The sequence below is a fragment of the Schistocerca nitens genome, chromosome 6 (assembly GCF_023898315.1).
Source record: "Schistocerca nitens isolate TAMUIC-IGC-003100 chromosome 6, iqSchNite1.1, whole genome shotgun sequence".
NCBI classification, from domain to species: Eukaryota; Metazoa; Arthropoda; class Insecta; order Orthoptera; family Acrididae; genus Schistocerca; species Schistocerca nitens.
Genome location: NC_064619.1, coordinates 447,674,549 through 447,697,875, shown reverse-complemented (window position 1 = coordinate 447,697,875; position 23,327 = coordinate 447,674,549). Strand labels below are relative to the sequence as shown.

General features: G+C 40.1%; 1 protein-coding gene across 2 annotated transcripts in view; it reads left to right on the top strand.

The window, feature by feature from the left end:
- LOC126262242 (semaphorin-1A) overlaps window positions 1–23,327 on the top strand; it is a 923,656-nt gene that overhangs the window by 858,759 nt on the left and 41,570 nt on the right. For both annotated transcript variants that reach the window (XM_049958718.1, XM_049958717.1), the window contains exons 10-11: window positions 4,788–4,929; window positions 22,121–22,323. In XM_049958718.1, the coding sequence (XP_049814675.1) occupies window positions 4,788–4,929; window positions 22,121–22,323 (345 nt within the window). The remainder of the gene's footprint in view (window positions 1–4,787; window positions 4,930–22,120; window positions 22,324–23,327) is intronic.

Below are 23,327 nucleotides of genomic sequence, written 5' to 3'. Positions count from 1 at the left end.
CCACACGAACACTAGTTGTTACCTAAACAGTAAATGGTTTGCTTGTTTTACTGCTCATCTCTTTTAAAGAGGCGCGCTTCCTCTGTTACTTTGTTTACGTCGTTGTGTGACTGCGGGACAGTCCAGCACAGCACAGTTTTGTGCGATCTCACTCGCTCCGCAGCTCCTCTGCCGACACTAGCGACACACGGTCGCGGGAGGGGCGCTGAACTACCCTGCCTAGCGCCCGAGGGGCGCTGGCGCGCTCGCCGGGCACAATTCTTGGATGAGCCTGCTCTACATCCTTACATTTGTCCTCTAGCCATCCCTGCTTACTCTGTTCAAATAGCTGAAGCTATCCGATCAAGCATTTTCTGAAAGTATTTATAGGGAGAATAACTTCATAATAACATAAAATGTGAACTATAAAACAGTACTAGCAAGAAGAGAATATAAGCTTTCGAAATTTGGTGCTACACAAGAATGAAGAAGATTATGTAGGTACAAGGGTCACTCCAAAAGAAATGCACACTATTTTTTAAAAAAATCCATCTCTTATTCTACATGTTTGAAAGTTTTACAGTGTGTAGATACATCCTTTAGGAGCAATATTTTCATTTCTCCACATAATTTCCATTCCTCTCAACTGCCTTACGCCATCTTGGAACCAGTGCCTGTATACCCGCACGGTAAAATTCTGGACCAACCTGTTGGAGCCACTGTTTGGCAGCGTGCACAAGGGAGTCATCATCTTCAAACCTTGTTCCACGAAGAGAGTCTTTCAGTTTCCCAAAGAGATGATAGTCACATGGAGCCAGGTCAGGACTGTAAGGCGGGTGTTTCAGTGTTGTCCATCCGAGTTTTGTGATCGCTTCCATGGTTTTCTTTGACTGACGTGTGGCCGTGCATTGTCGTGCAACAGCAAAACGTCCTGCTTTTGCCGATGTGGTCGAACACGACTCAGTCGAGCTTGAAGTTTCTTCAGTGTCGTCACATATGCATCAGAATTTATGGTGGTTCCACTTGGCATGATGTCCACAAGCCAGAGACCTTCGGAATCGAAAAATACCGTAGCCATAACTTTTCCAGCAGAAGGTGTGGTTTTGAATTTTTTTTCCTTGTGTGAATTTGCACGATGCCACTCCATTGATTGCCTCTTCGTCTCTGGTGAAAAATGATGGAGCCATGTTTCTTCACCTGTCACAATTCTTCCAAGAAATTCATCTCCACCATTCTCGTACTGTTCCAAAAGTTCGCTGCATACTATTTTTTCTTGTTTCTTTGTGAGCCACTGTCAACATCCTGGGAACCCACCTGGCACAAACCTTTTTTAACGCCAACACTTTTAGTATTCTGCAAACACTTCCTTCCCCTATCCCAACATAGCGTGACAATTCATTCATTGTGATGCATCTGTCAGCAGTCACCAATTCGTTAACTCTCTGCACATCGTCTGTAGTGTGTGCAGTACAAGGCCTGCCGCTGCGAGGACAATCCTCAATATTGCCGTGCCTGCTTTCATCATGTAACCTGCTTGCCCACCGACTAACTGTACTGCGATCGACAGCAGCATCTCTGTACACCTTTTTCAACCTCTTGTGGATGTTTCCCACTGTCTTGTTTTCACAGCACAGGAATTCTATGACTGCATGTTGCTTCTGACGAATGTCAAGTGTAGCAGCCATCTTGAAGACATGCTGTGATGGCGACACTCATGGGAACAGGTTGAACTAAGTTTGAAAACAAGCAGGAAGGATGTATCTATACATTGTAAAACTTTCGCACATGCAGAATGAAAACTGTATTTTTACAAAAATAGTGTGCATTTCTTTTGGAGTGACCCTCGTAGATCAAGTAACTAATGAAGCACTGTATCAAACTATGGAGGAGAGGATGCTGTCATTTACAATCCTGTATAGTCATCAGATGATCAAAATGAATTGCAAAATTAGACAAGATACATATGGTGTGGAAAGTGACAATTGAATCTAAATGATGAAAAGTGTGAAGTCATTTACATGGGTACTAAAAGGAATCTGCTAAATTACAGTTACATGATAAACCACACAAATCCATTGGCTGTAGATTTAACTAAATACTTAAGGAAATCAGTTATGAATAACTTAAAATAGAACAATCACATTGATAATGTTGTGGGGAAAGCAAACCAAACATATTAGTTTATTGGCAGAACACTTACGAAATGCAACACGTCTACTAAAGAGACTGCTTACATGTTTGTCCGCCCTCTTCTGGAGTATTACTGAGTGGTGTAAAATCAACATGAGATACAATTGATGGAGGACATCAAAAAAGTTTAAAGAAGGGAGCTTGTTTTGTATTGCAAAATAGGCGAAAGAGTGACATGGATACGATACGTGAATTGGGGTGGTAATTGTTTAAACAAGGGCATTTCTTGCTGCGGCAGGACCTTCTCAAGAAACTTCTATCACAACTTTCTCCTCAGACTGTGAAAGTATTTTATTGGTGCCCACCTACATACGGAGAAATGATCATCATTATAAGATAAGAGAAATCAAAGCTTGTACAGAAAGATTCAAGTTATCAGCTTTCCTGCATGCTTTTTGAGAGTGGAACGGTACGAAAGAAGCTTGAAGGTGGTTTAATGAACACTCTGCCAGGCACTCAGCTGTGGATTGCAGAGTAATCATGTAGATGTAGAGGTAGAAAGAGTTTTTTGGATGAGCTTGACTGAAGAGGGGATATGTTGATAATGAGGATAAGTGTGCGGGTGCAAAAGGAACAGGGAGACCAAGGCTTAAAATAAGAAAGGACTCTTACTAGATACAGGGGATAGGCAAAATAATGTGAACAGTGGTAGCAGTAATAGGATGGTTGTGTTTGACAGTCAACAGTGCGGGTAAGGCATGTGTCGTGCTGGACTGTATGTGTTCAGCATGGACCAGGTATCAGTGCAGGTTGTTTACGAGTAATGCACACTTCATATTTGCATTTAGAGGCTGAGGTTGACGTACAATGACAGACCTAACGGGGTTCCAAAGAGGGCAGATTGTGGGGGCCCAATTAGCTGGAGCATCAGTAACCAAGACAGGCAACTTATTGAATATTTCAAGAGTAATTGTTTCAACAGTCATGACAACCTAAAAAACATGGAAAGACATAATCATGTAAATGTAATAGTGGGCGCAAATCAAAACTAAATGACAGAGATCGTTGTATGCTAATACAAATTGTGTCAAAACAACGCAAAACTACAGTGGCTAAAGTGACTGCAGAGCTCAATAGCCATCTTTGAGACCCCATATCTATCAACACTGTCCACCAAGTACTCCATAAAGTGAACATTCGTGCATGAGCTGCTATACCAAAACCACTAGTGATGACGATCAATGCAAGGAAGTGTAAAAAAAGTGTTAGGAGCGTAAATCCTAGACGGCTGTTCTGTGGAAATGTCACATACGGTCTGACGAGCCAATGTTTTCGTTATTTCCGTGATTGGGCCAGGTTTACATCTGGAGAATACCAAAGAAGCCTACAGTCCTGATTGCTTGATACCAACAGTTAAGCATGGAGGTGGAAATGTGGATGGTGTGGGCAACCATAACATGGTGTTATGGCTGGTCCCATCACGACTCTCAAAGGCCGTGTTGCAGCCAACGATTATGTGAATATTTTAGGCATGGTATTCTGCTGGTCCCATCATTACTCCAAAAGGCCATGTTACAGCTAACAATTGTGTGAATATTCTAGGTTATCAGGCACACCCCATGATTGAAATGTTGTTCCTCAGCAGTGATGCCATATTTCAGGACAATAATGCACCCATTCACACAGACAGGACAGTACAATTGTGGTATGAGGAGCATGCAACTGAACTGCAGTGTCTTCTCTGGCCAGCACAGTCCCCCTACTTGAACATTATCAAGTGGTATTGGAGCACAGACTCAGGAGCAGATTTTCGCCTTCCTCTTCACTACAGGAGTTAGAAGAGATTCTGATTGAAGAGTGGCATAACATTTCACTGGAAACTATGCAATCATTATATGCCAGTATTCCAAGAAGAATCTTGCTGTGTTACTGGTAATGGGAGTCAAACCCCTTATTAGTAAACCATTCCAAGCAAGTACAGGTGTGTTCGCATTGTTCTGCCTATCCCGTGTATACTAGCACAGAGAGCTGCATTAAGCCAGTCTTTGGATTTGCGACCGTAACAACAACAACAACAACAACAACAGTAGTAGTAGATTAGTAGTACCATGAAGACTCTTCTAATAAGAATCCAGTTATTAGACTAGAAGTGTATTCACTGGTAGGATGGAAAGGAAAGACAGACTAGATTTTTTTTTCAATAGAAGACTTAGAAAGGAGGTCTCAAGCCAACTGATGCTGTTAATATGAAAAACTTGTGTGCAGGAGGAAAAATTATGCAGACTGAGTCCACCATTAAAAGGAGAAAAATGCAAGGTATGATTTCTTTTCTGTAATAAAAGAAATCATTCTTTATTAACTGAAAATGTCAGGAAAGAAGTTAGCTACCTGATGGCTAATAGCACAGAAAATATTATAACTCGGACAATTCGGTAATCACCCACATATCAACCAAATATTACCTGTCCAGCTGGCTTGTGAACAGGACTGCTTCTGATGTATACAAGTCATTTAAGTCTCTCTCCAGAGCTATAGAACATATACTGAAGTTGTACCACTGCTTACATAGCTAGGTAGAAATGTGGTATACTTCATTTTGCTTACTGACATGTTGAAAATTTGATACCATTAGTGTTTGCCTTTACAGTGAGAAGCACAATTCCAAAATCCATTTACAGGCCGTGTATTCGAGAGTAGCCCGTGTCTGCAAGTATGATCGTGGTGGTCCCCATCGCTTCCGTAACCGTTGGACTTCATTCCTCAAGTCACGTCTCAACTGCTCTGTTCAGGGGGACTTCCCCTTCTACTTCAATGAAATCCGTGAGTACCTCCATAATTTTTGCATGATCATCACATGTAGTAGAAAAGCATTCTGCAAACACTATCTGGTTTGAAACAGTTCACTGCAGTTAGTGTACCACACATTGTCTTTTAAAAATGCTGATAATTTATTTTTACATTACTTCCACTACTGTTTTCAAATTAAATATATTGTAGTGTGTTGAGGGTTAATAACACAAGAATTCAATACACTTCTCTGCATGCTTTGAGGAGTTAACATTTTCTGAGATGCAATGATAAAAATGATACTAAGAATATGCATGGGGAAAGAATCAAATGCCATATTTGATGTGCAAAAGGAAAACCATTATCTTTTAGATATTCACATCCCTCAATTTTAATACAGATTTTTATGATAGTACAGTTTTAGGTATTGAGAGTGAAACAGTTAACAGTTGTGTGTAATGATTAGTATCAAAACATCTTAGTCTTCCACTTTTCAAGACTGTTCTTGTGTGCTGATTGTAGATTACAGTCAGGTTGCTGTCCAGTCATTCTCACATTTAATTTAATGTGTTATTTCTCTCTTTCTCTCCATAGTTTACTTTTTCAGTACCTTCACTTCATTCAGATAGTTGCTAAACTAAAAGGAAAGTATCGAAAAATTAGTCACAAATGTGTAAGAGAAAAATATGCTGTGAATGAAATTATCCTCTCATTCAAACTCCTGTAACAAATGTGACCAGTTTCAGTTTAAGTTTCACAAAATTATTCCTTCCTCTTTAGACATCTGTTAAACATGACTACAAAAATATGATGTGGCTTTCATGGTCGGTGTTTACTTCAGTTAAAACATCGAGGCTGATTGACTGTCCCTCCTGCTTTGAGAGACAACTGCAGTAATAAAAATATTGAGAGGCCATTGGGAGCCCAAATTTACAGAAGTGTATAGCAGGCATATGATAATTATGTCACACAATGCAGAATGCGTTATTAGCTCTGGCTGTTGACATCAAGTAATTAATTGTTGCTCCATTGGTACAAAGTTGACACCCAAATTTAATGTAATTTAACTCCCTCTTTTTTTTCTATCAAAATTATTGTGGTGTTTATAAACCTCTATTGCCTCTCTATACAAGCACACATATTAATGCACTGTGGAGCCATAGAGTATAGGAGATAATTATGATGAATAATCACTCAATCCATATACTCTGCATGACAGTTTTATTGATAATATAAACATAACCTGTACAAGCAAGTGAATCTGACGGACATCAGACGGACTATCAGTCAAAGTGTTTGCTGCACGGAACCCAGGTTGACCGCCAGTGGAGGGTGTTGCAACCGTGACTGTGCAAAGTGTGGTGAAGGAGGCTGCATGAAGTGTTCAGGTGGAGAGATTGTACACAAATTGGTAGGCCTCCTGGGTGCATTGTCATCTGCAATGATGTATGCTGGATGGCGTACAGGTGGTGATCATTGAAGCAGGCCAGTACGTAGTGGGGCTGGCCATAGCGTGAGTGTGTGGTGGCATCAGGAGAGGTGGATTGGAGGGTGTATTGCCAGGGCTGGGTGGTGCCAGCAATAGTATGGGGTTCATCAGATGTAAACATGATGCCACAATTGTGAGGCTAGCGTTGCTGGAAATGTGGCATGTGAGGATGGTGGTATGGAAATTAGACAGTCTTCCAGAAGTATGTGAGATGGAGCTGTCTGTGACCTGGTGATCAGCAAGCTGGCCTTCAATGAGGAGATTGCTGTCTATGAGCTCGACGTGGAGGTCTTTGGGAAGAAAGTCGTGGATGTCCGGTCGTAATACAACGGTCGACTGTTCGGTGTCACTGACAAGCGAGTCAGAAAGTGTCGGAGAGAGGAGCACTTGGCATGTGTTGTCATCTGGTGAGGCATCTTGAAGTTTCCACACTGTTTTGAGTCACTTGATGGACACAGTTGTCAGTTTTATATTTATTAATCTGTGGAAGGTTCAATCATCTCTTCGGAGCACTTTGTGGGGCCTATGTAGGGGTCTGTAGGGCAAGTTGTCCCATGTTGTCTCATTACATTATGAAGTCACAATCTGCGAGTACTCTGTGAACAAAGACTCTAGACAAAGAGTTGGGAGGGGGTTGGTGGTGGTATAATGAGGTGTGATGTGTGACTCTTCACATGCACAATTAGTCCGGTAGGTCTGGGGGCATAGGTGATGATTCTTGGAGCATGAAGTCTGCTGGGAGAAACAGCATCTCTCCGTATAAAATTTCAGACACTGAGGCTCAGGTCGAGTCTCTCTCCTGAATTCCCAGAAGAACCCATAGGAGTGTGGTACGTGAGGGCCATTTTTTATGTGCACTGCCACCAGTTGACCAAACTATTGCTTTGAGGATGGTGTGATTCAGTTCTGAGCACTTAGTGCATGTCGTATCGCGAAGTGCAAAGAAGAGAGTAGATTTGAACTGCCTGCCTTGGTCTGTTGTGACGGACATGGGGCAGCCGAAGCACGAGATCCGTGTTTCAACAAATGCTTTGGAAGTAGATTTGGCCGTTATCCTCTTTAATTCTGTCGGTTCGGCTCATTACGTGACCCGATCGATTGCCGAGAGGCTATAGCAGTAGCTTTTGAAGACACGTAGTGGGCCAATGAGGTCAGTATATATGTGCTGAAAGTGGCCTTTGGGGATTTGAAAATGGCCTGTTGGAGGTTGTGCAAGATGCGAGCTTCGCTCTTTCAACATGGGATGCATGTGTGAGCACAAAGTTTAATGCCTTTCTTTATGTTAGGCCATGCGAACCTGTCTGTCACGAGTCAAGTGGTTGGACAAATGCTCAGGTGTGCTAAATTGTAGAGCTGTTCAAATACGATGCAGCAGAATCGTGGAGGAATGATTGGGGTGTCTGAATTTATGAGACTCGCAAAGTATAGGGTGGTTCACTCCCAGAGTAGGGCAAGATTCAGTCAACAGGTTCGTGGGTGGCTCGTAGAAGAGAGTTTGAGGCTGTTCATTGTGTTGTTGTGCTTCAGTGAACTAATCGTAGTCGAGGGTAGATGACAAGGTGCTATCGCTTGAAAAATAATCTGCCACAATGTTGTCCATGCCTTTGGAGGTCGTTGGCATACCTCTGTAGTAAACTGGGCAATGTAGTCTAAATGTTGACGCCATTGGGGGTAAGTGTCCTTAGGTGTGTTTCGAATAGTGTCAGCAGGTGGGCAGTGATCAGTATAGATAATCAGGGGGAATCCTCCTATGCCATGTCTGAAGTAGCATACTGCTTTGTAGAGTAACAGTAACTCACTGTCATATGCAGATTACTTTCTTCATGATGGCAAGATCTTGCACGAAAAGAAACAGAGCAGCTGCTGCGTGCCCTCCAGTTCTTGTTGTAGCACAGCTTCAATAGTGCTGTTGCTCAAATGTGTCGTTATGATGAGGTGTGCGTTAGGGAGGTAGTGTGCCAGGGTGATGGCCTCGGTAATGCAGTCCTTAATACTTCCAAAAGTGGATTGTATCTCGTTCATCAACATGAGTTTGGATTTGTCAGTGGTAATATTGCCAGTGATGGCTTGTGTTAAGGGTGCTTGCTGGGAAGCTGCCTGTGGAAGGTGTCTTCTGCAGAAATTTATCATACCTAAGAACCAATGTAGTTCTTGCCAGCCTTGCAATGGAGTCAGTTGTTGAATAGCCTCTATACCGTTTGGTGTGAGACGATTGCCCGATGCATTAATAATGTGTACAAAGGTGAAGACTTCTCTGAATCAGAGTTAACATTTCACTTCATTGATTATGATGCCATTGTGAGAGAGGTTGTCAAAAACTTGTGTGAGATGTTTATTGTGAGATTCCTCATCCTGTGTGAAAATTAAAATGTTATCGAGATAGGCATAGGAGAATGCAAATTTGAAGAGTAAACCGTCAGTAAACCATTGCCATGTTTTTAAGTCCATACAGCATGAATGTAAGTTTGAACAGACCAAAAGGTGTGGCAATGCTTGTTTTGTAAATATAATCTGGATACTTGGGTACTTGTAAGTAACGCCACCCTACAGTCGATGACTCTAACAATAGAGATGTTTTCTAAATAATGAGTGAAGTCCTGGATGTTTGGTACTGGCTAGCTGCCCGTAATGATAGGAGCACGGAGGCTTTCAGACAGTCGTTCTTCCCGCGAACCATACGCGACTGGAACAGGAAAGGGAGGTAATGACAGTGGCACGTAAAGTGCCCTCCGCCACACACCGTTGGGTGGCTTGCGGAGTATGAATGTAGATGTAGATGTAGATGTAGATGTAGCATTGCGTATTCTGTAATCACCACACAACCTGAGAGACCATTCATCTTGGGGACCAATTTTGTGGGAGAAGCCCCCAGCTTATGGAGGGGCAAACTATCCCTGCTTTTAAGAGCTCATCTACTTCTACTTCGATGGCCATAAATAATTTGATGGTAGTCAAGATGGTCTGTGGCATCCTGGCAGGTTCAGGTGTGGTGGTGATCTTGTGGACTGTTATGTATGTAATGTCACACTGTCTGAATTGTTCTGGTGGGAGGGCACATGAAGACTCTGAGGCAGGTGGGTAAGCAAGTGGTGCAGTACTGACCTCTGTAGGAGTACCTGGAAGTATTGCTGTAAGCATCTCCATGGATGGTGGTAGAGATGTCGGCAAGCTGATGGCAAGAGGTGTAGCAGTTGATGTAACTGGTCAAGGTGTTGCCCTGTTGCATGGAGTTCTCACCTGACATCATTTTGGACGACATTGTTACCGTGTCACAGGTGAAAGTTCATTTCACGCATGTCGGAGTAGAGTTGTCAGACGTGTTGAATGTGACTGATGGTGTGGAGGTACTCTTGGAGGAGCTGTCGGATGTGTCCACGGGGAGCGGGAGTTGTCACAAGAAGTAAAGTCTGCCATTATGTTGGGTCTCCAAAAGGGGCAAGGCATGCCATTAGTCAGGCCCAAAACCAAGTGGAAGTGCTGAAGAAAGTCTGCACTGATAATCGGTTCTGCTACATTCGAAATGATAAAGTCAATTGTTCATTGAGGCCGAGGTCTAGTGTGTAGGCTTGTGAGTGTGGACTTGGATTGTGGAATTATTTGCTGCACGGAGTTGAATGAATGCACAGGATGGTGTTTGATCTGGAAAGGAGGATGCCGAGGTGCTGATCTCTGAGCCTGTGTCGATGAGGCGTGAATGGCCATTGATACGGTCACGTATAAAGTCTGTTATCGTCGAGGCATTGGGGCAGATGCAGCAGATCATTGCCGTCGGGATATCGAGGTGACTTAAAAATCCTGGATGGTCTAGTGCACCTCTGCACGATACCAACAAAAATGATTCTGTGCCAGCGTTACATCGAGATTGTCATTGCATTACTGAGTTACAGAAATGATGCAGTCGACCACATTCTGCAAAGGCCTGGGTTTGTTGATGTCGCACGTAGGTCATCGCTGTGGCTGGGCGCAGTGACATCAGCATCACCAGAGGTCAGATGGGGTCAGCTTGGCTCGTAGTTGGCTGTCCATTCCTTGTACTGCCACTGAAGTTGCAAGTCACACTTACCAGTATTATTGATGTACTGTCTGTGTTGTATGATTGACTGTATTTGATCAGCAAGCATACGGTACGTGTCCAGGAGTTCATTTTCATGTGTGACCATTGCTAGTTGGACTTGTACAGGGAATTTCACAACTCGTAGACTCCATACATGTGGTCGTTCATAAGATGGGTGTCAAGTTGTTTGTGGAGACAACGTCATAGTTGCAATGGGGTCTTGTCACTTAAAACTTCATCGTATATAACCTGATAGATTTGTTCCTCCAGGCTATTGGTGAGGTGCCAGAGTAGAGCAGCTTCAACCATCTCGTATTTATTGTCACCTGGGGAGGGGGGGGGGGGGTGAGGATGATATCACTTGTTGTCTCTGTAAGTACCCCCTAGTGGCGTAATAAAGTGATCAATTTACTACCATAGCTGATGACATCACTCAATGAGAAGATATTGTCTGTGATGATAAATGACAAAGTAGGTTGGTCTGACCAGAAAGGTGATAGTTTGAAGTGTGTCCTGTGGCCCAGAGATAGTCAGGGCAATGTTCATAGTGGTAGGACAGCCGTACACAGCATGACATGATGTGTTGGAGGGAGTCAGTGGGCAAGGCAGTGCAGCTGGTTGCATGAGTTTGAGTGATCATGTTCATGTGCTCTTAGAAAGCAGTTAAGCATGAGTACAACCAGGTGGATTGCCGTGGCTCAGGTTTAGCTTGATTTACAAAGGGAACAGGGTCCCTTGTGAGATTATGAGGCACATTGTTTATCATCTTCCATTGTTCTGTGGTGTTACACATTAATGTTGCACTGTCCATGAGAGTGCAACTGCCATTTTTTTATGAAATGAGCTGCACGTATTGTGTTATCCGTAATGGTTTACATCATGGTTTGAGAATCTTTGTCAACAAGCAAAAACTGTGTAGCACAATGTGGGCACACCAGTAACATTTTGTTGTGCAGTAGTCTGGAATGTTGAAATTTGCTTGCAATCATGCTCATTGAGGTCACCAATGTGGATTCACAAAGTATAGGAGACAATTACAATGAATAATAACCTGATCCAAATACTCTGTATAAAACTGTTATTGATGATATAAACATGTACTATAGAGGGAGCTGAACGTGACAGTCATTGGACCAATTGCTGGTCAAATAGTTTCTTGCATGGGACCCACGTCGACTACCAGTGATGTTACTTTGCAGAGCAGTGTTCCCACATGTTGTGTTGAGTGAAACATTAATCCCACTTAATTGCAAGTTCCTGGTTTGAAAAACATGCTCCACTATTGGCCATTTATTAATTTGTTCCTTTTATGTTTGGCTGAGGGAATGTTGATACATTGGAACCACATCTATAAATTCAGGGGTCCCTTGAGCTTTTGATGCAGTTACAAATTTATCTCTGAAGCTGTCTCCCACAGTCTGAATAGTTTTATATATTAACCACTGCCTGTCAGCCAAGAAGTTTTAACTGGAACATATCCACAGTACTGACTAGTAGAACCATAAAATAAATAAAGTAATTAAGAGTAAAAGTAATACTGTAAAAGTGAGACAGTTTTCATCAAATTCCACATGGTGTGGGATAGGGTTTAAGCCCCCAATTACATGAGCTGTGGTACCTTAAGAAAAATGTGTCTCAGTTAAATGTTCAGTAACCATAAGCATAAAAATTCCATGCATAATATATTAGCCAAAAACAAAGCATTATTACTGAAGTTATCACATGTCAAAACATCATTCCACTTTTATGTAATAAACTTGAACATGAAAACAAAATAACCTCAAACTACATATTAATATTAAAACTGAACTGCAACAGTTAAACATTTTGCCTAGATACAGGGTGGCTGCAATTAAACTTTTATTACTTGTGGAGGTGCAGGCAGAAACGTATTTACCAATTGGGCACTCAACTTTATATAAATAATGTTCAGACTGTGCACTGCAGGACATATATAGTTAGTTGTGTTAGTGTCATGACTTACCATTAGGTGCCAGTGATAGTACAGTGACGTAGGGATGAAACTCGAGCACCAGTGTGTGTTACAGCTGCAGATAGTCAACATGGGCGTGGACAAATTGAGCAGAGCTTTACTCATGAAGCTGTTTTATCAAAACAATAGCAGTAGTGCAGCTGCTCTTCATGAATATCAATGCATTGAAAGAATACAGAAAGGTCCTCTTTCCACACCGAAGTTGGAGAACATGATTCAAAAGTTTGATTTAATTTGTGATTGGGGAATTACTCCTGGGAGAGGCAGATGGCCAGTTGCATCACAGATTGTTGAAGAAGTTACTGATGCCATGGCTGAGAATGCTGAATGCAATTCGGGATCTTCAAGCAGTACATGAGCTGTGTCACGACAGTTGAACATTCCACGGTCCACCATTTAGAAAGAGCTGTGAACAGTTTTGAAACAGAATCTCTAGTGTGATTTCAGGCTGTTGTGGATGCAAACAGTATTACATTGAGCAATTTGGACACAAACAACAAATGGTACCCTCCCATGTGGAAACTAAAGTGTGTTTTTTTCAGTGATTTATTCATTATTTCTCTTCAGCATCTCTTTAAAAATGTTTCCACAAAGTTTCATTATTATATAATCACTCATTTTTCATGGGTGCCCTCTCAAGTAGAAAAAATTTAATTATAATCACCCTGTTTAACTCTCACTCAAACCATAAAACCCACAGGGAGTAACCCCAACAGGATTAAATGTAGCAAGTGAAGCTCAAATACTCACTTTCAGGTAAGGATGATTACGACAAACCGTGGCAGAGACAAATTTTGTTTACTGCAATAAGTAATTGTTACAGGGAGATTACATACTGATCAGCTTATGAGAAAAATGTTCATTGCATTTTGTAATGTGTAAAATCAAACAAGCCTATATTCTAAATTAAATAATAATTGACCTCTATATTATTTTAAACCAGTAGTACAAGCAACAGGCATATGAAAGGTCCTAGGTACATTCTCTGACATTGGATCAGTTTTTCCTATTTTTTGCTGTATCCTTTAAAGTTTTATCTATCATGTCTTCCCTTTCCAAACCCCTGTTAAATGAGTTAGAGATAGTTTGATTAATTCATGTCATTGCATCTCTGAGGACACAGTCATGATTTGGTATATAGGTTGAGCCCAGCTGGAAGAAGATTGCTTGAAGCTGCATGTGTGTCTTGAGCATGATGGCTGGTCCTAGGTATAGAATGAACCATCCTGAGGCAATTAATGGTTGTGGTCATGCAACTGGCTTGATGTAAGTTCTGTAGTGTTCTGTAGTATATTGTTGCATGGAAAGTGCATGTATTATTTTGTATAATCTAGTCATTCTGTCACACATCTTGATCTGGGGCAAATATTTTTGAAGCACACTGTCTTGTAAAAAATACAGTTGAAATACACACACACACAGTCAGGAAAGTTAAGCACCTAGTAGGAGAGGAGGAAGTGAAATGAAACTTCACAGATTGAGAGGTTATTGGGTTTTATTTCAGTCACTACAAAACAAAGTTAAATATTTAACAAAATTGGCAGTGTAAGCACATAGCAGGACCATTATCATGTGTTACACCTTGTTATCTGTTAGTCTTGGACATGTGCACTGGTATAATAGGAAAGGTATCTCACAGCCATAGCATCTTGTCCTGAGGTAAGTTGGCTCACTACTGTTATAAATGGCCCTGGATACTGGAACTGGGATTGAGCTGATCCCTGTGCTGATTGCATGTGTTTTCTATTGGGTACAGTTCTTGTTGGCCAAGAATACCTCAACAACACACAGGCCATATGTAGTTGTGGTGTTGTTCTTTTGAGAGGGGGCATCTGGATACTGTCTCATGAGGCAGCCACAGGACAATCCCCATGTATTGCACATGAGGGCCCAGGATATTTGTGACTTACTGCCAAAAGAGTTCCTCAAATCACCACCAGAGGTGATCCAAATTTGCACATGACAGCATTCCACAGCATGATGCTAGGGGTAGTATCGGTGCGTCTCTCCAAAACACTGACACAACATATTCTTCCCTCTCAGCAACGCCATACATGCAGTCTGAGGCTGTTGTTAATTTAAAATTAATATTTATACAGTTGCTGACAGGGCCACAAAATGTTGAAAATATTAAAAGCAGCCATGTGTGCTGTGGTGTTAAAGGTAGCCTGCTTTTTGGACAGAGTTTCAGCAGCTTGGCGTTTGATGGTCCCCAGTCAGTGATTAAGGATGACACAGAATGTCTTAATAAGTCCTTTAATTTTGTTGAAGTGACAGATACAGAGGTCCAGGGGATACATTGTGAATTGACACTTGGTTTACCAGAGATTCAGTGACATGTTTGCTTCATCTCGAATTCACATTCAGTCTGACAGTGAGCAAACACTGTATCCAAACACCCCACATGCCTGTGTATTGCACACCTTGAACAACTGACCACATGTAGATCCAAAACGAACCCATTTCAAACTCTCCCAGATGATGATAAGATTGTCTCGTGCAAGCACATGGCATTATCTGTAATCTTTCACAATTCTCACTAACGACCTGATAAATTGCATGCCCATTACTTAACTTGTAATTGATAACATGGTCACATAGTGACCTATAACATCCTCTGGTGATTATTCTAGCCACCATAAATGTTTAACAACAAAAACAATATATTTTTGACAAAATAATTTAATTGGAGAGAGAAAAAATCTACTCACCAAGTGCCGGCAGAACACACGCATAAAAGAGGGTTGTAATTAGGCAAGCTTTCAGAGCCAGTGGATCCTTCTTCAGGCAGAAGGGTTGAAGGGGAAGGAAGAGAGGTGAAGGAAAAGGACTGGAGAGGTCTAGGAAAATGTGTAGTTTTGGGGAAAGTTACCTGGAAATGCGGGTCAGGGTAGACTTACCTCACGGGATGATAAGGAAAGACCCCTCTTCCTTCCTCTTCAACCCTTCTGCCTGAAGAAGGAGGCACTGGCTCCGAAATCTTGCCTAATTACAATCCTCTTCCATGTGTGTTCTGCCGCTGCTTGGTGAGTAGAATTTTTTATCTATCCAATTAAATTATTTCATCATAAATGTATGCAACATTCACAGAGCTGTGTGTGTATGGAGTTATGCATGCATTTAACCATTCTGCAAATATAATACTTACTGTACAAGCTACAATATGATGCATGTCGGAGGGTATCTTACACCACTACTAACACATCCCTTCCTTGTTCCACTTTCAAAAGGAGTGAGGGAAAAAATGACTGTCTAAATGCCTCCTTATGAGCCCTAATTTCTCTTATCTTGCCTTCATGGTCCTTATAAAAAATGTATGTTGGCAGCAGTAGAATAATCCTGCACTAAGCTGCAAATGGTGTTTCTCTCAATTTTCTCAATACTGTTCTGCAAAAAGAATGTCCTCTGCCTCCAAGGGATTCCAACGAGATTTCACAAAATATTTTCATAACACTCATTTTTTGATGGAACTTACTGGTAATAAATCTAGCTGCCTGCCTCTGAATTTCTTTGATGTCTTGTTTTCATCTGATCTGGTGGGGACCCCAAACACTTGAGAAGTACTCAGAAATGAGTCTCACTAGTGATGTATAAGCAGTTCTCCTTTGTAGATGAGCTACAATTTCCTAAAATACTCTCAGTAAACTGAAATCTACCACTCACCTTCCCTACTACCAACCTTACGTGTTCATTCCATTTCATATCACTTGACAACATTATGCGTAGACAGTTAATCATTGTGACTACGTCAATGAACACACAAGCAATACGGCACTTGAACATTACTCATTTGTATTAACTTAAATTTTTCTGCATTTAGAGCAAGCTGCTATTGATCTCAGCAAATATAAATTCTATGTAAGTCATCTTGTACTCTCATACAGTCATATATTAATGATGATGATGATGACGATGACACTTTTTGAATGCTACATCATCATCAGCAATGCAGACTCTTCTCGCCCTATCCATCTCATAGCATTTATAGATCTAGATAACAAAAGCAATCCATCACACTTCCCTGGGGCAACTTTGATGGTACCCTCGTCCCCAATGAACACTGACCGTCCAGGACAATGTACTGGATTCTATAACTTAATAAGTCTTCAAGCCACTAGCATGCCTGGGAGTAACAGACTTTCATTAACAGCCTGCAGTGGGGCACTGTGTCAAACACTTTCTGAAATCTAGGAATATGGAATGTGCCTGATTCCCTTCATCCATGGTTTCCAGGACATCATGTAAGAACAGGGCATACTGAGCTCCTCGCAAGGTGTGCTTTCTAAATCCATGGTGACTAATGAATAGAAGCTTTCCTGTCTTAAGGAAATTTGTTATATTTGAACATAGAATATGTTCAATAATTCTGTAGCAAACCTCTGTTAACATCATAGGTCTGTAATTTTGTATGTCCATTACATTATTTTGCCCTTCTTTTATACAGGATTCACCTGCACTTTTTTACTGTCACTTGAGGCTTTCGACTGGGCAAGAGATTCTTGATAAAAGCAAGATGAGTAAGGGGCCAGTGCCAAAGAGTACTCTCTTTGAAACTTAATCGGGATTTCATCTATATCTGGTGACTTATTTGTTTTCAACTCTTTCAGTTGCTTCTCAGTGTCAGGAATGCCTGTTACTGTTTCCCCCTTACAGAGCCTGTGTGAAGTCAAATGATGATATGTCCATATGGGCATCTGGCATGAGTCATTTTTTAATGCAAAATTTAAAATTTCAGCTTCCCTTTTGCTGTCTTCTGTTGTGATACCAAACTGGTTGATGAGTGAATATGAAGAATCCTTTGACCTGTTTCACAATTTTACGTAGGACCAGAATTCTAGCAAGCTCATTTGGTAATGTACAATGGTGGAAATTGTTGTATGATTTGCACATCGATCATTTTATAGATGCACAATTTCTTCTAACTTTTGCCTGTCGACTTTTCCATGTCCTTTTTTGGAGTGAGATACAGTCTCTGCTTCCTCGGTATTTTCTTAATTTTGTTATTAAATGATGGTGAGTCGTATCTATTGTTCATACATTTGGTTGGCAGCTAGCTCTCCAGAACATAATTTACAGTCAGTTAATACTTGAACCTTAATTCCTGTGTGCCCATCATATTTGAACTAAATGATTCATTGTCAAAGTAGGATACTTATAACTGCTTATGTGATATTTCCAGTATTAGATCCATCTTATTCTTCTTGATGGACTTTATGAACTTAGTAATCATAATCGCTATGACAACATGGCAAGTGCTAATCCTCATCTCCATTCCTCCCAAGTTCTTAACTTTGTCAGCAAGTGTGCATCATACTAAAATTAAAAGGAATATGCCATAATTCTGGAAACAAACTCTAAGACTAATGGTATTCAACACTTACTGAAGAAGAAGAAATTGTTCTACTCACCTTTTTAGTGTTATTTTTCTTGTATTATTGAGCTGAAATTGTGCTCAAGAGCAAGATTCCAGCATATAACAGTAGTTCCTTACAGAAACTGTCACACTTTTCTCCTCTGTAGAGCTTTCTATTCATTTTACTAGTATTTGTAAAGCACCTTAAGAGGAGGTGTGTGGATATGGAAGTGTCCCCATCATAACAAGGTTTCACAAGATTTTGGGATTGCATCTGAATAATGTTGACTTCTTGCTTGGTATTTCAGCTGACCACCTGGATACCATCTTCAGGTCAACTTTATGGCTGGAGATTACTTGCTACATTTATTCAAAAAACTGGTGCAATGTTCCATGCATACAGATCTTGGCTGTAGCATCGCCCACTGTAGAATTTCACACTCAATTAAACAGTGCTGCATCTTAGATGCACCAGCACATGTGTAGCTGTGTCATTATGCTTGCTTTCTGTCAAACTGTGTGCATGTGGCCTTTGAATTTTGTAATGAAATTGATAAAATTAATTGTCATGGATGAAATTTTATTTCTGTGAATGAATGAAGGAAATGGCTATGTCCCATGCCTTATCCAGTTGAAGGCTGCCACCCTAGTTAATAAGTACTTCTGCCATTTCATTTTAAAATATATTGTGCCAGAAAGAATGTGCTCAATCTAAATTTGAGGACAAGATGTTAAGAGTTATACTTTTCACACTAAATAATATAATTTGAATTATGTAAAAAACAAAAATAATCAAACATTGCAACAAGTAAAGACAAACTTACAATACCTGCATGTGTTCATTTCTGCCATCGCATTGTCGTGATGCAAAGTCTGGTTGTTTGTGATGTCTTCCCTGATGCATTCCACCCGGTCCCACAAGATGAGGATTTAAATGTAAAACAGGCCATTAACTATTTGTCCTTAAAACACACATTCAGTGTGACTCATACCTTTCTTGGATGAGATGATGTTGCCTGTGCCACTCTGTGCTTTGTCATGTTGATTTGGGATTGACTAAAAAAATCCAGGACTCTTCATGTGTCGCTACTCTACCCAAAAAATTAGGGCCGCTTTCATGGTATTCCAGCAACCTGTGACAATGCAGCCCATAGATTTCCTTCTGTTCATAGGTCATACTTTTTGGAAGCATCTTTGTGTGCACCTTTCTCATGTTTAATTCATCTCTGCTGTTTATGCTTAAGTGTGGAAACCTGTTTACATTTTTTTTTGCACTTTTTCTCATTTTGGTGCGTTTGGGATGTTGACAGACTCCCAAAGCACTTATTGCCATCAACATTTTCTCGGCCCTCTGGAAACATCTTGTGCCACTTCTACCTTCGTGACTAGGACATGAGTTCCTCCTCAAAGGCTTCCCTGATTGGGCCCATCATCTCAGAACCTTTGCATATTTCTAATTGATTTATCACTGCACCTTGAATCTTGATGCATCACTAAAATGCATTATGTGCAAAACAGGATTGTCATTATGTCACTGCCAGAGGTGACTGAGCCAAGTCGCTTTCATTAGCCAAGACCTGGCAGCACTATCTCCACTGAAAACTGTGTCAATCTCTAGTCCTCCTTGATCACCAGAGAATTTTATTCTCAAAATTTTTGGGACAAATCTGTAAAATTTGGGAGAAGGAAACAATATTTTGAAAATTTTAGTGCTAGTTACACTACTTAACATTTTAACCAACATACAGACAAACGAACTTCCATATTCTTCCAGGTACCCAGACTCAACTGTATTGGTGACAGCCAAACTTGCTGCAGCTGATTCATAGCAAACAGTTAATGTCTTAGTGACATAAGGTCTTGTATCATGGAAGTTCAAACAAACAAAATAGATATTTACAGTCTTACGCGAAATGATGTACTGTTAGGATCTCTCTGGATAACAAATAAAGGTGAAATCAAAACAGATAACTTAATCAAGAAATCCAGTCCAACACGTTTTGCACTTAGAAATATCTGTTATTGCATTGAGTTAAGGCAAGGGTGCTGTTTTATATTCCATACTTTAATTACCTGTTGTGATACATAATTTTCTTCTAAGGGCAATGTAATTAAAGCAAAAATTAGTTCTAAGAAGGTTGTAAAAAAAGTAGGTAGCCATATTTGTCAGTGGTCTCTTAGAGGATCATTCCATTTTTATATTTGTTGCCCAGCATAATCACTCCTTAATGGTACTTATGCCTTGTAATAAAAATTAGTTTCAGCCGTACCGTGATCTACATGATTAGGATATAACACACTGTGCCTCTTTACCTAGCATTCCAAATAGAGTTTTGTATTTTGATGAAAAAGACATTAATAAGATTTGGCAGACATAATTTTTATGTTGAAAATCTCTGAAAATTAATTATATTAAATAGCAAATCAGATTATATGATTATCTAGATCCCTAGCGACATGACAAGTAACAACACTCATTGTTAAATAAAAATCTGTTCGTACAATGTGTAGATAGCTGCATACATAGTCAATTATCAGTGCACTTGTGTAAATTAAGCAAACAGAAGTAGATAAAGCAGCAGCTGTGTAATAAAATTGAGGAAACCACAGATTTATCAAAGTAGTAGCTTTCCAGGTAAAGTTGTGTTAGTTCGTGGTGTGAATAGTGACAACTAGTTCCCTCTTGTAATGTGTACTGTAACCTGTTCCATGTCCCATGTCCTTGAAGGTTTTCCTTTATGATGGTGTCTGTGGAATTTGACAGGTGGGTGGGTGGGTGGGTGGGTTAAGTAAGTGTATTAATGCATCAAGTGTCTTCCTCTGAATATTCAAATTGAGGTACATAAATAGGTGGGTGTTTAGTAGGAGTCACTGTGCTTTATCAACATAAATGCATATTATATGACCACAAAAGGCTTCCGTATGGTGACCAGGTACAGTTTACTGTTAAGAGATCTTCTGTTCTAACCATTTTCTTTTGCTATACCTAAAGTCCTTTTTGGGTTCTTTCTTTTTTGAAATTCCAATTTATTGTTTGAGCATTTCCTGCTAGCAAGCATTCTAGTCAAATGGATCCCTATAGTTAACAAATACACCTGTTGTATCTAGACTTAAACTTTTCTGTTTTCCAAATTTCCTCATTATTGCACATTCAAGATCCATAGCATTAATAAATGAAAAACTTAAAAGTTGCTTTACACAGCCTACAGGTTTCACATTTGCCCCAAAACTTGCAGGGCTAAATTTAAAACAACAATGACCAGATTTCTGCCATGATTTCTGTAGTGGAGTGTTTGGGAGAAAGAGCTGAAACTGCTTGGGTATTAGTGAAAGTTTTGGTACTAGAGAAGCATAATTTTCGGTTAAAAATCATTGATAAGAGCTGTGACTGTGTCAACAGTGACAGCTCCAGTATTTGACAGTTGATACTTTCCAAAATATATTTATCTGTCATTTGTATACTATAAGCAAAAACTATTACTATCAAACTTTTCATTTTTTGAACATTATTTACACTGTGTAAAAATTATTATGAGGGATGGAGAAAGGGAGAGCAAGAGAGAGAATTCAAAGAAGTGTTTTTCCACGTACAGGGTGGACCACATCTGGGACAAACTTTCAGAGGAGTTGTATGGATCAAAACAAGAAGAAAAATACCTTTAAACATAGCCTCTTAAAATGCTTACCTTAATAGCTATGAGTATTTCTTCAGTAGAAGAGATGTATTTCATAGTAACAAAGATGAACAGGTGCTCACAACTCTAAAGGTGTGCATTTTGGGGCCCATATTTACTAGACTGTTTTTCTTGTTTTCATCCATACAACCGCATCTGGAAGTGTGTCAGTGGATTTCTGATTCACCAAGTACATTGAGGTGGGGATGACAGTTAAAATCCCTATCCAACCATCCTGATGTAGGTTTTCTGCGATTTCCCTGAATCGATCTAGGCAAATGCTCGTTCCTTTGAAAAAGAGACGTGGCTGATTTACTTCCTCATCCTATTGTAATCCAGTCTTGTGCTCCATCTCTAATGACAACACTGTGGAAGGGACATTACACTCTAACCTTCCTTCCTTCCTTCTGTATGTAATATGAGACACAAGAACTTTATCAAAACATCATGCTACAAGAAAGGATACTTATGATGATTACTAGTTTGTTCAGTTCATAAGATTACTGGAAGAAATATGCTACCCGTTGACATGCTGTGCATGAATAACAAAAAAAAAAAATCTGATATTAAATAGAACCAGCATACTTAATACCTGCAAACAAGCAAAACTATGTTCATGGAGATATTTTTTTAAAAATATTTATTTTCATGTGTGTTTTAGAATCTACAACAGAGCTTATTGAGGGCACATATGGTTCTGTGAATGCACAGCTCATATATGGAGTGTTCACAACACCCCCTAACAGCATTAGTGGCTCAGCCGTGTGTGCCTTCTCACTCCAAGACATCACTGATACCTTTGAAGGAAACTTCAAGGAGCAGGCTGAGTTGAACTCCAACTGGCTGCCTGTACAAAGTGCCAAGGTAAGAATATAATATGTACAACATGACATACTTCATGGCAGTTACATGGATAATCTTCATTTCCATTTAATTTGAATGTATACTGTCAATAATTCCTATTTCTGAGAACAGAGAGACTGCTGTCTTGCATTAGTATTTGTCTATCTTTCCATAATTTTTAACAGGAAAAAGAAACAATGGGGAAAGAACCTGCTTATTTTTCTCAGAGTAAAATATAATCTGTGCTTGTAATAAGACTGTTCACTTAAGCCTGTCTCACACAGAGTAAGGTTCTTTGTAAGTTGCTAGATGGTGTGCATGACTGCCAGCTAGCAGTTAGGTGTGATGGCTACTTCGTATGCTGAACCTCTCACACGGTGTGCGATTCGGCACGGAAGCTAGCTGGCTGGGACTCCATGAATGGCAAGGCATGCAAGCTGCCTGAACTGCAATCTTTCTCAAAAGATTGTAAAGAAACTATTTGGTAAAAAATTTAAGTCTTGACATCTTATAGCTTCATTAGTAGCTTCACGATTGACTGCCTGTCATTTCATTAATGGTCGTATTTCTTGTGATATTTTAGGAGTAAGTAAACTACCACAAGAGTTTCAGAAAGTTTGCAGTGAAAAACAGAGATTGCTTTTAATTTCCTTTAGATCATATATTGCTGTGTATGAAATGTAGCTATTATATTGAATGTTTCTCTGAACTTTGAAGGATATTGTGATCTATTACCAATCTCAAGAAAATGAATCATATATAAACCACTTCATCCGAAACTCTCACGCCAATGAGAAAGCTAGAATGAAATATTCACAAAATTCCTCCTATCTTATAAATGGTTTCAGATATTGAAACAAGATTTTGGCAAGTGACACTACACTAAGAGGAGAGTATTTCACCATATGATTAATATACAAAACTTCCATATCTACACTTATATTCTAGTGACTGCCAGTGAAATGGTCTAATATTTAAGCCTCATTAATAGATGGTGAAATGAGAATTATTGTGGATTTGGAACA